The sequence below is a fragment of the Lissotriton vulgaris genome, chromosome 3_1 (genome assembly GCF_964263255.1).
Source record: "Lissotriton vulgaris chromosome 3_1, aLisVul1.2, whole genome shotgun sequence".
Classification (NCBI taxonomy): Eukaryota; Metazoa; Chordata; class Amphibia; order Caudata; family Salamandridae; genus Lissotriton; species Lissotriton vulgaris.
Genome location: NC_141689.1, coordinates 1485377545 through 1485393091, shown reverse-complemented (window position 1 = coordinate 1485393091; position 15547 = coordinate 1485377545). Strand labels below are relative to the sequence as shown.

At 43.2% G+C, this 15547-nt stretch overlaps 1 protein-coding gene across 1 annotated transcript in view; it reads left to right on the top strand.

Annotated features, from left to right (window-relative positions):
- The window catches only part of LOC147728055 (uncharacterized), a 29268-nt gene extending 15350 nt beyond the window's left edge, over nt 1–13918 (top strand). Inside the window, exon 3 of the mRNA XM_086963726.1 lies at nt 13659–13918. Within this exon, the coding sequence (XP_086819852.1) occupies nt 13659–13918 (260 nt within the window). The remainder of the gene's footprint in view (nt 1–13658) is intronic.
- The last annotated feature ends 1629 nt before the right edge of the window (nt 13919–15547 follow it).

Here is a 15547-nt window from a genome sequence, read left to right as displayed (position 1 = left end):
TATCTGGGAGCCACAATAGATACATAAAAAGCCTTTGGCCTACCCCAATCCGTCCAGAATCCACATCATGCAAACTTTACTGTGTCAGTTTCAGCCTCAACACTCATTGCCAGCTTGAATGTTCATGCAATTACTAGGGATGATGGCATCTTGCATTCTAATAGTCCCTTACGCAAGACTCCAGATGCGTCCCCTTCAGGAGTTTTTATAACAGCAGTGGAACCAGGCTCGGGGTCTGTTATCAGATCTAGTGTTGGTGTACGGCCGCACCCATCGCTCTCTGCAGTGGTGGAATACACAAAACATTTCAGAAGGACGGCCCTTCATTGACCCGGTTCCACAGATAGTGCTTACAGCAGATGCATTGCTCACTGGTTGGGGAGCTCATATCCAGATGCATACAATTCAGGGCATGTGGAGCTTGCAGCAAAAACAGCTTCACATAAATCCTCTAAAGTTGCTAGCAATTTCTGTAGTGCTCAAAGTGTTTCAAGTACATCTAGTAGGCAAAGCTGTCCTGATCAGTACAGACAACATGACAGCAGCGTGCTACATACAAAAACAGGAGGGAACACACTCTCTCCAGCTGACACTCTCTCCAGCTGTCACAAATAGCACAGACTATCTGGGAATGGGCTATACATCACAAAATGGATCTCCTTGCAGATCACCTTCCAGAAGTAAACAATGAAATTGCAGACCTGCTCAGCCATCAAAGACAACAGATCCATGAATGGTAACTCCACCCTCAAGTTCTCTTCCCATTCTTCCAAATGCGGGGCTTTCTGCACGTAGATCTGTTCGCCACAAACCTAAATGCAAAATGCCCATGCTTCACATCCAGACATTCACACCCATTGTCAGAAGGCAATGCACTATGGATGAATTGTTCAGGGATATTTGCCTATGCTTTTCCGCCTCTCCCTTTCATTCCATTGATGGTTCGGAAGCTCAGAAAGGCATCCCTGACTCTCATCCTAGTTGTTCCCACATGGGCCCTGCAACCCTGGTTCACAACCCTGTTGGAGCTCTCAGTAGTTCCTCACCAAAAACTACATCTCACTCCCAATCTTCTCATTCAGAGCCATGGAGAGATAAGATATCCAGATCCCAGTCATCTCAATCTTGCGATCTGGCACCTTACATCTTAGAGTCTGGCTACCTTAATCTCCCGCCATCAAAGAGACTAGACATCGTACCACAAGAACATGCTATGCAGCAAAATTGAAGCGATTTGTGATACACTGCAAAAACAATCAAATCGATCAGTTGGACGCTTCAGTGCAAAACATCATTTGTAGGCTATTTGGTTTTAGGTTTAACCCTATAATAACTGATAAAACCTCACCAAAAGAGAAATAGCCCTTACCAGTATAAACATATAAACACTGAAAAAACACCTGCACAACCAGAAAATAAATGCCATTCAAAGAAAGGAAAAGAAGAGTGAAAGAGTCATTTTTTTCTTTCTGAAAAGGCCAATACAATATAACTTGGTTATACAAACTAATAGCAAGATAGACTAGGCTAACAGTATTCTGCTTGAGTTTTGTTTAGGGATGTCACAAAAATATTGTTTGTTCTTCCTTTTGCTTTTTTTCGGTTTTGTGGTCTTTGGTCTAAAGAAGCTGGGTTAAGAAGCATGTTTTGGGTCTTGTTCAATTATTTTATAAAAAGTAGAAAATCAGGACATATCAACATCATATTTGATATTTTGGCTGCTTTTGAGTCTTTCACTGATAGGTAAAATGGCTGGTTTCATAAGGATCTTTCTCAATATGTGCCATCACATTTACCCAGAGAAAATGGGTAAAAACCCTTGATACATCAGCCCCCAGTTTCTTGTGAGTCAGTATTGATAGTAGGTGAATTGCCCACACCTCAGGCTTTAAACATTCAATACAAGGTTTAGTGACAAGTATATGTGAAAAGAGTGCTGTCACCAAGCATATGGGATAGTGTTTGTTAGATCTTGGGGTCTCTAGTTGGCAATGGTATTCACCTTTGTCCAAATAGGGACTCTTACTTCTAAGTCAAGATAAGGGGATTATACTCCTTAATAACCCCTGCTCACCCCCTTGGTAGCTTGGCACGAGCAGACAGGCTAATCTCAGAGGCAGTGTGTTAAGCATTTGTGAATATACACAGTAATACAGTAAAAGCACTACAGATGGACACAACACAGGTTTTATAAAAATAAGTATTCTTTATATAGACTTAAACAGAAGACCACAAACGACAAAAATCCACAATACGACACTTAGTCAAGTAGTTGGTAAATGCGACAAAGTTCTCAACAAAGTACCTGGATGCGTAAAGCAAAGTGAACAAAAGGCTCGCAAAAAGGAAGATGCGTCAGTTCCGTGATCCGGGGGAACGGTTGCGTCCTGCCTCAATGCTTGCACAGAGTAGGGGACTCGTCGTGAGCCTTACCGCAGCGAAGGTGATGCTTAGGTTCTCAGCGTGCGGGCCCGTTGCGGTGCGCAAGATGGCGCCTTGATGCGTTGCGATGATCCGGTTGTGATGCAAGAAGATGGCGCCCTTGATGCGGCGATGCGATGACGCGCTGGCAGCCTTGCGATGACTCTGTACTTTGGAGCCACGACAGTCCCTGCGATTCTCTGGTGACGCGATGGCGACTATATTGATGGAGTCACGCTTCTCCGGGGATGTGACGGCAGGCAGCTTTAATGAACACACACTTCCAGGGAGATGAGGCGAAGGCTCGTATCTCCGGCGTTGCGATGATTTCAGCTGCGGCGGCAACACTCTTCCTCTTGGTGCATCGCGCTTCCAGCGAGTGACTGGAGTCAGAAATCCCAGCAAGGAAATTCAGGAAGAGTCTTTTGTCCCTGAGACTTCAGCAGGGGGCAAGCACAGTTCAAGACCTTGGAGAATATTCTGTAGATGAAAGTCCTTACAAAGTTCCTTCCCCTTTCCCTTGGCAATGAAGCAAGCACTGCAGGCCAACCCAGCAAACAGCACACTGGCAGAGGCGCAGTACAATTCCTGCAGCCTCTTTGGTTCTTCTCCTTCGCAGAAATGTTTATTGTCCAGAAGTGATCTAATTTCTTGGGATCAGGGTCCCAATATTTATACCCCAAAATCCATTGTTCTCTGAAGACAGAGAGGCCTCTGCCTAGTCCAAACCAGTTCCTGAGCACTTTGTTTACATGACTCTCTTCTTCCTTTCACTGTGCAGGGCAGAGACATCAGCTGCAACACAGGAGGTGGAGCCAGCCAGCACAGGGGAGGGAAGATACAGCTCTGGAGCACTCTGTTGACATGATTCCTCCTCTCCTTTCACAGTGCAGGGCAGAGACATCAGACAAGCCACAGGGGGTGGAGCAATTCGAATTTCTATAGTGTTCCCAGAGTCAGTTAGGATTATAAGAATGTAATAATCTAACTGCCCATTCTGGCCTATGAGAACAGGTAGCCTTCAAAAGTGAAAAACGAAAATGGCTGTAATTCACTATTAGAACATGCTACACACATTAGAGCATGTCCTACCTTATACTTACAATGCACCCTGTCCTTGGGTCTACCATAGGGGTGTCAAATAGGAAGCAAAGGGAAGGTGTAGGGACTGATAAGTGGGTGCACTTGGCCAAGTCGACATGGCAGTGCTAGACTGCACATAGGCCTTGCAATGGCAGGCCTGAGACACACTTTACAATTTGCTTCCGCGGGTGGCACGGCCAATGCCGCAAGCCCACTAGCAGCATTTGATTTACAAACCCTGGGCACCTAGGGTGCACTGTACTAGGGGCTGACAGATAAATCAAATAACCCAATCATGGAGTAACCAATTAGTACATCAATTTAACATAGGGAGCACTTGGACTGTGGCACTGATTAGTAGTGGCACAGTGCTCAAAGCATAAATCCAGCAAAGACATATCAAAACAGAGGAGGCAATCCGTCAAAAATGGAAGGGAGACTCACGCCAATGATGCCAGGTCTAACATGTGTCCCCTCCAGCTGAAAGTGAGGAGAACTACCCTTCCCCTTGGGAGTTCTCTTCACTAAGGTGGAAAAATCTGGGCAGACCATCAGCGTTGGCGTGTTCTGTACCAGGGCGGTGTACCACCGTAAAGTCCATACCCTGTAGGGAAATGGACCACCTCAACAACTTTGGGTCCTCACCCCACATCTGCATCAGCCATCTGAGGGGCCTGTGGTCAGTCTGAACTCGGAAGTGAGTCCCAAACAAGTATGGTCTCAACTTCTTCAGCGCCCAGACCACAGCAAATGCCTCACGCTCAATTGCACTCCACCTCTGTTCCCATGGAAGGAACCTCCTACTGATGAAGGCTACAGGTTGGTCTTGGCCCTCTTCATTATTCTGTGATAGAACAGCCCCCACACCATGCTCTGAAGCGTCTGTCTGTACAATGAATTATTTTGAGAAGGTGGGCGCACATGGCAGTCTTCAGAGCATCAAAAGCCTTCTGATAGGTGTCAGTCCAGTTCACTTTCGTGGGCTGCTTACTGGAAGTCAGCTCAGTCAAGGGTGCAACAATGTTGCAATACCCCTTGACAAACCTCCTGTAGTACCCTGTGAGTCCTAAAAAGGCTCTCACCTGTGTCTGAGTCTTAGGGGGTTCCCATGCCAGGATGGTATCAATCTTGGGTTGTAGGGACGCCACCTTGCCGCTTCCTACCTGGTGACCCAAGTACACCACGGAACCCTGCCCGATCTGACACTTACTTGCTTTGATCGTGAGGCCTGCCTTTCACAGTGCCATCAACACTTCCCAGAGGTGGCGCAGATGTTCTTCCCAACTGGCGCTGCACACTACAATGTCATCCAGGTAGGCGGCACTGAAATCCTCCAGTCCAGCCAACACCTGGTTGACCAACCTCTGAAAGTTGGCAGGGGCATTCTTCATCCCAAAGGGCATAACCCGGAATTGGTAGTGCCCATCTGGTATGGAGAATGCTGACTTCTCTTTGGCCCCATCAGTCAAGGCGATCTGCCAGTACCCAGACGTCAAATCAAACGTGCTGAGGTACCATGCAGCCCCTACCCGATCAATGAGCTCATCAGCTCTGGGGTGGGGTGCTCGTCAGTCCTGGTGACTGAATTGAGTCCTCTGTAGTCAACACAGAACCGGAGTTCCAGTGTGGCACCAGGCGTGGCAGCCTTTGAGACCACAACCACTGGGCTGGCCCAAGGACTGTTGGAGGACTCAATCACCCCTAAAGCATACCTTTTGGAGACTTCCTCCTCAATGTAAACTCTGACCTTGTCAGTCACTCTGTAAGCCTTGTGCTTCACAGGAGGACTGTCCCCAGTGTCCACATCATGGATGCACCACTCAGTGACACCAGGAACCAAGGAAAACAAATCAGAGAATTGTCCTAACAGTTGGCGACAATTGTGCTGCTGATCAGGGGTCAGGGTGGCAGAAAGGCTGACTCCATCCACCGACCCATTTGCTTTGTTGCAGACAGGAGATCAGGAAGAGGCTCGGTCTCCTCCTCCATTCCATCATTTGTTGCTAGGAGCATGCCCACTTCGGACCTTTCTAAGTGGGGCTTCAGGCGGCTAACATGTAGTGCAATTGAGCGTGAGGCATTTGCTGTGGTCTGGGCACTGAAGAAGTTGAGACCATACTTGTTTGGGACTCACTTCCCGGTTCAGACCGACCACAGGCCCCTCAGATAATCCCACTGTACTTTTCCACTTTTGAGCTTTTGTAAGGTCCATGCAAATTGCATCACAGAACATAACTGATTTTGACCATGATACAAAACTGACACTTCATGTTAAACAATGTCAATGTCGATTGATACAATATTATCCAAAGTATATATACACGAGAAGACAGTGTATTAATGTTATTATCGACAACAGCAAGAACTTTTTTGAAATTAGCTTGGTCAATTTGGCACAGGCGGAACACTGCTTCCATCTGCGACAGCTTCCAAAATTCATTATAGGCTGTATAAACAAAACATTTAGTTTGATGGGACTTTGGACCAAAAAGAAAATCAGCCAGATCAATATCACCTGACAATAAAGATAGATGTTGTTTCACAGATGACAGTGCGGAATGTTCCAACTATTGCTGACACAATTTACCTACCGAGTATGTGATAACTGTATGTCAATGTGGGAAACGTGGATCAGGTTTACTTTGGGTAATCTGTGTAGTATTCAGAAAGCGTAATTGACATGCTTTGGAGTTAGTTGGCCACAATAACCAACCCAAGGAGTTAATAGTGGAAGAATTAAGTGTGCCATTCTGAAACATGACAGCTAAGTCTTCAATTGTATAGTTGGTATGTGTTTGCCATGTTTCATAAGGTTCCAATAACGGAATGGAGGGAATGTTTAGATTTTTGCCCATGGCTAAACCAAAGCAAGTAGTCTGTTTTACAGTCTCATTTAAAAATATGAGCTGAGACGGTATTAGACATGCACGATGCAAAGACTCAGTGCCCTGCACTTGCCAATTTTTGGTACCCCAGATGGATTTTAAATCAATTGCATCCTTCCAATACTCATAACCTTTCATGGACAAATCGTTTATGGAGGACAAGGAGTATACTAATTTAGTGTGGGTCAGCATAAATTAAGTGCAGTTGGGCATCTTCAATTCATAAAAATAGGAGTGAGGGTCAGAAAGATTGTAACTTATAAAATACATTAATTTATTCAGTTGGGTCTTTGAACTACCTTGTAACGGTGTTGGTCAATGCTCCCATTGGGTAAAATAAAAAATGGTCTCAGAGTGTTGGTCTTGTGTAAAAAATGATGGCTATAATGTTGATAACAGAACAAATCGGCATAGTTTGCAGAATTTAAATACAAATCTTCAGTGTCAAATGCAGTATAATTTTTCAAGTCAGAGAACAATGAATGAACAGCATGAATATCACAGTCATCAAAATGAATATCAGGCAAAATCACATCTCCTACAGTAACACGGAAAAGGTATGGAATGTTTAAAAGTTACGCCGGGCCATAGATATCATATGGTACTTTATCCCAAACAATGCCATCAACAACTGGGAATGCTGAAATATTAACTAGGGCCTGATCTACTTTCATTTTATGGGAGGACATGTGAGGGGCTAGAACACTGTCAAAAATATTCACAGCAGAGCGTTCAGGTAAGTAATGGCCATTAATCAATAGGAAATACACAGTCACAGTCACAAACTCAATCCACATGAAAAGGAACACCATTTTCAGCACCATCCAGACATATGTCCATGGAGGGATTAGGTAAGGCTTTTTGAACCAGGAGATGAAAAGGCTGGTACGTGTAGGGGGTTCTGTGACAGATGATGACGACAAAGAAGATTCAGATGAAAAACTAATGCAGTCCATATAGAAACCACTGGACCCCAGCTGAAACAAGGGTGGTTGTGATTCAGTAGAAGGTGAGTGGACTTTACTTTCAGGAATGTCAATTATAACCTAAACGGGAGGAGAAGCATATTCAATTGCCGCAGTTGTGGATGTAGAAGGTAAAACAGGCAATAAATCAATAAAAGTTTCCAACTCCCTTACTAATTGCTGGGGATTAGTTGACCAAACAAAAGCCATCCGATTCAGAGAGAGAGATGCCTGCGCGCAAGGCATACTATTCAGTATCGGCCATATGGTGTAGCTTGGCTTGTGTGATGGAAATGTAACGATTCTCCTTGCGACCAGGTAGTGGAAGCAGAATCATAGTAGGGGTGCCTGTCAAACCAAGGACTCTGACCGGTGCATAGTAGGAAGGACCAAATACTTTTTTGTTCTCCACCTTTTTTACGGACTAGATATCCAGCATTAGGAAGCCAGCCAGAACCAGGAATCAGCACCGCTGCATATGTGGAAGAGGACAAATGGGCTTTCGCTTGTGAGTCACAAGCTTTTTGTAGTTCCTGTAACATAGTACAATGGTTATCTACATCAAATGTTGAGGCAGTCATCACAACGTCTAGACCATCAAGGTCTGCCACAAACATTTTAATGCCAAAGAGCATTTCGTATGGGGTCCGTCCACCCAGAGATCTTCTTGGGAGATTATTAAGTTTACGCTGGACTCTGTAAGGATGAGTCAGCCAGCCCCTGCCAGTACCTAAAACCCTTGCTGTTAAAGATTACTTTAAGTCACGGTTCATCCGCTCCACAACAGAATTGCCCTCAGGCTGATATCGAGACGCGAATTACACCTGCATCCCCAGAGACTTCCTCGCATCCCGGTAAGCCTTAGAGGCAAACACTGGACCTTGGTCAGAATTAAGGTGCCACAGGCAAACGTACTGACAAAGACACGCAAATCTTTTAGAACAGTTTAAGCGTCTGCACTGCGTTGCGGCCAAACCCAAAGGAATCTCATGCACGAATCCACTGCAACCAAGATGTGTTTCAAAGCAGTATCAGATGTCAAAGGACCACAGTGATCAAGATAAATACCATCAAAAAGTTTGAAATGTAAAGTTGAGTATATGGCGGACGTGCTACAGTAGAAGGTTTAATTTGTTGACAAATATCACAATAAAGAACATATTTACAAGCCTGTTGATATAATCCATGCCACCAAAAACGTTGCTGTAAAAGTGAAATTGTCCCAGTTACTCTAGCATGTGCAGAAGCCACGCCTTCATGAGTTCTAATGATCAAAGAAAGTCTGCGGTCCTCATTGGGAATCAGCCAACCCCCAACAGATGGAATTGTTGCAAAGGGCAATTGATGAGAGACAAGTGATATGTGTAACGTGAAGGAAAACCTTGGGGGAACTCTTTCCCCTCTTTTGTCGCAGTGATAGCTGGCAAAATATCATCATCAATTTTAGTCATAGACATAGTGACTGCTGCTACTGAGATGTGGCTACTGTAGATTTGGCTGCCTCATCAGCCATTGAATTACCAACAGCATGTGGTCCCACACATTGATGGCCTAAAGTATGGATAACATGTGTGAGTGGCAAACATTTCTTAAGAGCAGCCACCCGAACCCAGAGCGTTTTATGCCACACATGTTACCATTTACCTTTAGAATGAACTAAATCTTTCTGTGTCCAAAAGAACAAATTGTCATTAAAGGATTGTACACAGTAAAATGAATCATACACTATGAGTGAGGGGACTTCAGGATCAGCAAATTCAAGAGCCAAACCCAAAGAATGTAACTCAGCCAAATGAGCCGCACAGTCACCCAGAGATTGTGTGTGCACCAAGGAGGATTTAAAATCCCCATTAACAATCGTACCTGCCACAATTACACAGACTGCTGAAAAAGCATGCTTAGAACCAACAACAGGTTGAGCTGAACCGTTGGTGTAAATGATACATTTGTACTGATTAAGAGGAAGCGGAGACAATGGAGCAGGATGAACATGTTCATATTGTAAAAACTCCTGTGTCTGGAAAGAAGGATCAAAGAAAAAGTTTACATCAGCCAATGCCAAAGTACTAGCCTATTGTATCCAGCAAGGATGAAAGGCTTTAGAATTTAGGACACTAGCCTTTCTAACTGCTTCTAAAGCAGGTACCGGCAAGACCATGATACTGCATTTCCCCTGTTCCAGAGAGCGTTCCTTCAGGGTCACCATCTGAACAGCAGTCAAAAAGAATCAGTAGAGGAAAAATGAAACTCAGATGAAGTATACAAATGTGATTTGAAAGCAATGGGGACAGTGTTCCCGTCATTGAACATGAAGTAAGAAAAGCCTCACGCTCCAGGCATAATCCTTATTACCAAATTCGTAGAATTTTATTGTGTTAACAAGAAGTTGATCGCAAGCAGTCAGACTGCAGAGACTGAAGAATTGCGGTATGTTCCGGAAGCCAACTGTAAGTCGAAAAAGAAAGTTGTATTGAAGAGTAAAGAGGTTTGATATGCTGGGCATATTCAGGAATGTATATCCTCCCAAAATTTTAAAAAAACAGCAAGATTGCAGTTTTTTAAGAGTAGATGGAGGTTGCAATTGAGCACATTTCTCCAGAAAGTGGAGGGCCAAGCCCCTACCTTCAATGTTGAGTTTGTAACTAACAAAAAGAACCGCCAAGAAGGCGATGTGAGTTTTAGCAAAATTTAATTTGTAACCAATGTTTCCAAAATATGTGGTCCACACGCAGCTGATGCGGCTGTAATTCATCATCCGTCAAGTATATGTCATCGACGCACGAGAAGGCATCGGGGTCGATCTCATGAAAAGGGACACACCTGGGCTAGTCTCATATCCCATAGGCAATCTCGCATATCGGCCCTGCTTGCCTAGCACACTGAATAACGTCAAATCACGGCTCTCTGGAGCCAAGGAGTGACTGAAAACTCAAATATCCAAAGTGGTTTTGTACTTTTTTCAAACAATTTTATGCACTAACGCAGAGCTATGTGTATTCTGAACCGCAAAGGTACGAACAAGACTGTTCAAATGTCTGTAGTGTAAAACTATGCAATGTGAACCGTCCGGTTTCAATATCGGAAAAAGAGGATTATTTATTGATGAAACACAGGGTTCAATCACACCCTGATATTCCAATTGGGTCAAGATTTCACTTAGGGATGCTTAGGCATCCCATTTGATCGAATACTGTGTTTGGGGCTGAGGTGTGGAACGCACAGGTATCACATGAACCGGGGAACCCTTGTCCCAACAGGCCTGGTCACGATAGAACACCGGGGCCAATGATCAAGGACACTAAGAGTCATAAGCCAATTTATCGTCATCAGAAACATATTGTGAAAATCTCAGTAGAATAACATCTTGGTCCAGATGTAGGAAGCCTAATACCGGTCGGTAAAGGCCGAAATTACCGGATTTCAGGCGTTACCAACCGGTATTAGGCTTTTCAGATGTACGAGGCCACATTTCAGGATTCAGTAATTTACCGAATCGGTAAATTACCGAATTCTTAAAATACTGATTCGGTAAATTACAGAATCTGTAATGTAGGGAGCACTCAAGTGAGTGCTTCTTACATTTAAGGATTCGTTATTTACCACCATCTATTAGTTGGTGGTAAATAACAAATTCCTTTTAAAAAGCAATGTTCTGCTTTTTATTCAGTGTCATGTGGCAGACATACATGCCCTTAGGGCATGTATGTGTGCCACATGTGCACCCATGCACTATTCAGGGGTGCAGCAGGGTGTCAATGTGACACCCTGCCACCCTTGAAAGGGTTCCCCTATTTACCAAATCAGCAATTTCCATTCATTCCTATGGGCCTCCAGGCCCATAGGAATGAATGGGAATTACTGAATCGGTATTTACCGAATCGGTAAATACTGATTCTTAATTACGAATCTACCCGATTCGGTAATTTTTACAGAAAATGTATCTACATCCCATTTACCTATTCTTAAATACCAAATCTGTAAAATTCGGTATTTAAGAATAGGTAAATTGAGATTACCTACATCTGGCCCCTTGTCTCTAGAGGAAGCAAGGACAAAAGGGGGAAGTTAATCAACCTCTGCCAACAAAATATCATTAGAAGAAGTTAGATTTTCCCCAAAACTCCATTAATTGGGCATTTAATATCACCTTCAATTTCGAGGTCTATTTCATAAAGCCTATCGGGGGCAACACGAGTGTCAGCTGTTTCTACTGTAATGAGAGTATCAATTGCTTTCGCCTCCAGACGCTGGTGGAGTGTCTGCCGCACTATGGTAACCTTTGCTGCGCTGTCGAGGAGGGTTACCGCCTGTCAGAACCACTCTGCCTCCTAATACAAAGGGTTACTCCATTGGTGTAATTAAGTTAAGAGGTCCCACAAGATTAACCTATAGTTATTACTTACATAAGGTGAGAGTTCTGAGGAAATCCAAGATGGATGCCAAGGAGGGACAATTGGCTCAGCAGGCTAGTGTCCTAGTGCTTGGTGGCAATTTGGAATGTACAGGGGAAGCTCCCACAGAAGTGTGCACTTCATTTGAGGAGTTCGAGAAGGAGGAGCTACAGAAGTTTGCAGCGCGAAAGTCAGTCAGGGAAAACTCGTCACGCCTGCAATCGACGTTTCTCCCATTGTGTTTCAGAATACCTATCATGAAGAGTAGCATTGTGGTTACGCGCAAGTCAGTAAGCTCTTAGTTTTGGTTTCTGCTTGTTTTGGGAGGTTTCCGAGTTTTAGGAGGTAGTCAGGAAATACGGAATTGCGCATGCTATTTCTCGAGTCACTTCACACGGACTTCGAAAGAGTAGTGTTTCGAAAGGTAGAGTCAGCACAAGTGCATTGAATTCAGCAGCAATAAGGAGCTGAGAGTGAAATGACCAGAGATTAGTTTTGAGGTTATAAGAGAGCATAAATTGTAATTGGACACAGTTTGCTGATTTATTTTTAAGAAGCATGGAGTTTATGATTGGGCAGAGTCAGCATTAGTATAGCTGATTTTTAAGTTGGGTAAAAGGCAACTGCAGAGAGTTTCTTTAACTTTGTCGATATCATCCTCAGTAGAAAGGTTAATTTGGGAAAAGCTTTCCTGAAGGATTCATACCTCATCATTACTAAGTAAAAGAATCATGTAGCAGATCTAGAACACAACATTAAGGTTGGGTTACTACACATAAAAGACTACTACCAATGTCAAGAGAAAAGATAAGACGAGAGACCTACCTGAGGTGAAAATAGATCCTCATTTAAGATAGCATCTGTACAATAAGAGGTGGGAGTCTGGAAGAGAGAAAGGAATAATTAAATATAGAAAAGCACAGCAGAAAAACTAATAAAAAAAAATGCATTGCAATTACAGTTACAGAGAAAGTAGAAAATACATAAAGAAGAAAAAAGAGAGACAATGGTCACCAGAAACTCGGGTAGGTGCAATTATGTCAGCTTAATAAAGAAAAAGAAATAAGATAAGAAGAATGACAATGTTAAGTGAATAAAGGTGATCAGTTGTTAATAAAACATGTGTTGCAGTTCCATATTGATAACACAATCTTGCAAGAAAAGAAGATAGCGAGAGAAGTGAAGATTCAGAAGTGGAACCAGAGTAAAGAAGTGTGGCTGTCTCTTCTCTGTCCCATCCCCTTTCCCCACTGTGGCTTCCGCAGTTATGCACGTTCTTGGCAAAACATGGTTGGCTGGAAAACTGTAGTGGGGGCATTGAGAACTGATGTCGCTCTGCTCCTTTGCATATTGGGCAACAGCCTTCCTGACAGAGTGAAGTGCCAACACTGAGTTTGCATCTGAACAGAATGGCCAAAGGTATAGACCTAAAGAAGTTAGGAGACGTTTTGGCAGGGATACCAAAATAATTAATAGCAGTTAGGGAGGAAAATAGGGAACTTAGACAGGACCTGATAACATCTCGGAGAGAAACTACAGATTTAACGATTAAGATGAATAGGATAGTATCTGAGACAAGTTTCAACAACTCATCTACACATGAGGAATATTCTAGTGACCCAATAGTCCCTATGCCCAAGGTTACAACCCATTTCATTAATTCCTTATCCCCAGTTATTTCTTTGGCCCCTCCTGAGTGGTTTAATGGAGATCCTGAAAAGGTACAAGTGTTTTTGACACAATGCACCTTACATTTTATGTGCCGTTCTGCGGTTTTTCCTGACGTGCAGTCGTGAGTGGCATTCATACTATCTTATCTTAGTGGAGACCCAACGTCCTGGTTTATGCCTTTAGTGACCAGAAATTATCCAATTCTATATGCTACAGATGAATTAAAAAAACAAATTTCTCAGGATCTTTGATCGGTGCAAAGCTTCACAAGCCACAGATAACCGAACTGTTGGAGATTAAACAGGGTAATCGGGATCTCATTGCATACTTGGCTCAGTTCAACAAACTAGTAGTGGAAACTGAATGGCCAGAGAATAAACGAGCAGTAGTGTTCTATCGTGGATTAAAAGATGAATTAAAAGATGCCTTAGCCCAAGTGCCCAACAGAGCTATAGAAATCTCAGCTCTAATTGATTTAGTTCTTGAAATAAATTTTCGATAGAACAAAAGAACAGGAGAGCAGAGGAGAGATTTTCTCTCAAGGAGACCTAGGTTTGATCAAGCAAAGGTAGAGAATGCAAAGGGAAATGATTCACAACATGGTGTCGAACCCATACAAATAGGAACGGTATGTGGGCCTCAAATCCTATGCACACCCGTGTGCATAGGATTTGTTGATATATATTGTTTTGAGCCTCCTGGTCCCAGTTTGGGGCTTTAAGGGGCTATTTTTACCCACCTTTAGCACCGCATTTATTTTGTGGTACACGAATACTGATCACGCTATTTGGTCTAGCGCCGTTGTAAACACCTGTGAGAAGTAATAACCCCCCTCCTTTTCAGAGATGAAAATCAAGGCAGTAACTGAGTGGGAATCTCCAAAGACTGTGAAAGAAGTCCAAAGTTTTATAGGCTTTGCTAAATTCTACAGGAGGTTCATCCAAGATTTTTCCAAGAAGTTAATTCCCTTAACGAGATTGCTAAGGAAGGGAGTTAAATTCAGTTGGCCTAATGAAGCTGAAAAAGCATTTATGAAAGTAAAGAAAGATTTCACCACAGCTCTGATCTTGTTGCATCAAGATCCCGCCGAGCCCTTTTATGTAGAAACTGACACATCTAATCTGGCATTGGGAGGAGTTTTGTCTCAAAGACACAAAACCATGGGTCAATTACACTCGGTGGCCTTTCGTTCAAGGAAGTTAACCTCCCCGAGATAAATTACACTATAATTGAGAAAGAGTTATTGGCTATAAAAATGCATTCAAGGAGTGGAGGCATTACTTGATGAGTGCCAGGCATACTATCACAGTATACACATCAGAATCTGAACTTTTTGAAGTCAGCAAGAACATTGACTCCAAGACAACTCCGATGGTCATTATATTTTGCTGATAATGACTTTGTTATCACATATAGACCAGCAACTCAAAATGGTAAAGCAGATGCCTTATCCAGACTGGGCACATAGAATATGCAAGAAGAGATTGAAAATCCAAGTATAATAGTAGAAGGGAGGGTCATGGGAGCAGTTCTGAAAGAATCCATGAAAGAATCGGCACAAGAATCGATGGGTTTAAAAGAAATGAAGAAAAGGGCAAATGAGGGTTCCAGACTGTAAGTCCGTAGAAATTTACCTTATCATGCCGGAGCGCTCTATTTGTCAACCCAGGAATTGCAAAACAAAAGCATTAAACAAGTGTCACGAACACATATTAGCCGGTCATAAAGGAATCCAGAAGACAGAAGATCTCTTGAAATGTCGCTTTTGGTGACCCAATATGACAAAGGATATTCACCAGTATGTAGCCACGTGCAAAACTTGTATGAGGGGAAAACAGAAGAGACAAGCTCCAAAGGGTTTATTGCAAGCCTTACCCACACCACCTGACCCCTGGTATACAGTGACATTAGATCTTATAGTAGAGTTACCATCCAACCAAGGGTTTGACACAATATTACTTTGTGTAGATACATTTAAAAAGGTGGTCCATTTTGTCCTCTTAAAAGGAGTACCAACAGCTAGGAAATTAGCACACACCTTTAGCCAAACAATAGTGCAAGCTCATGGGAGTCCCAAGGTACTAGTGTCTGACAGGGGATCTCAATGTATTTCTCATGTTTGGAGAGCATT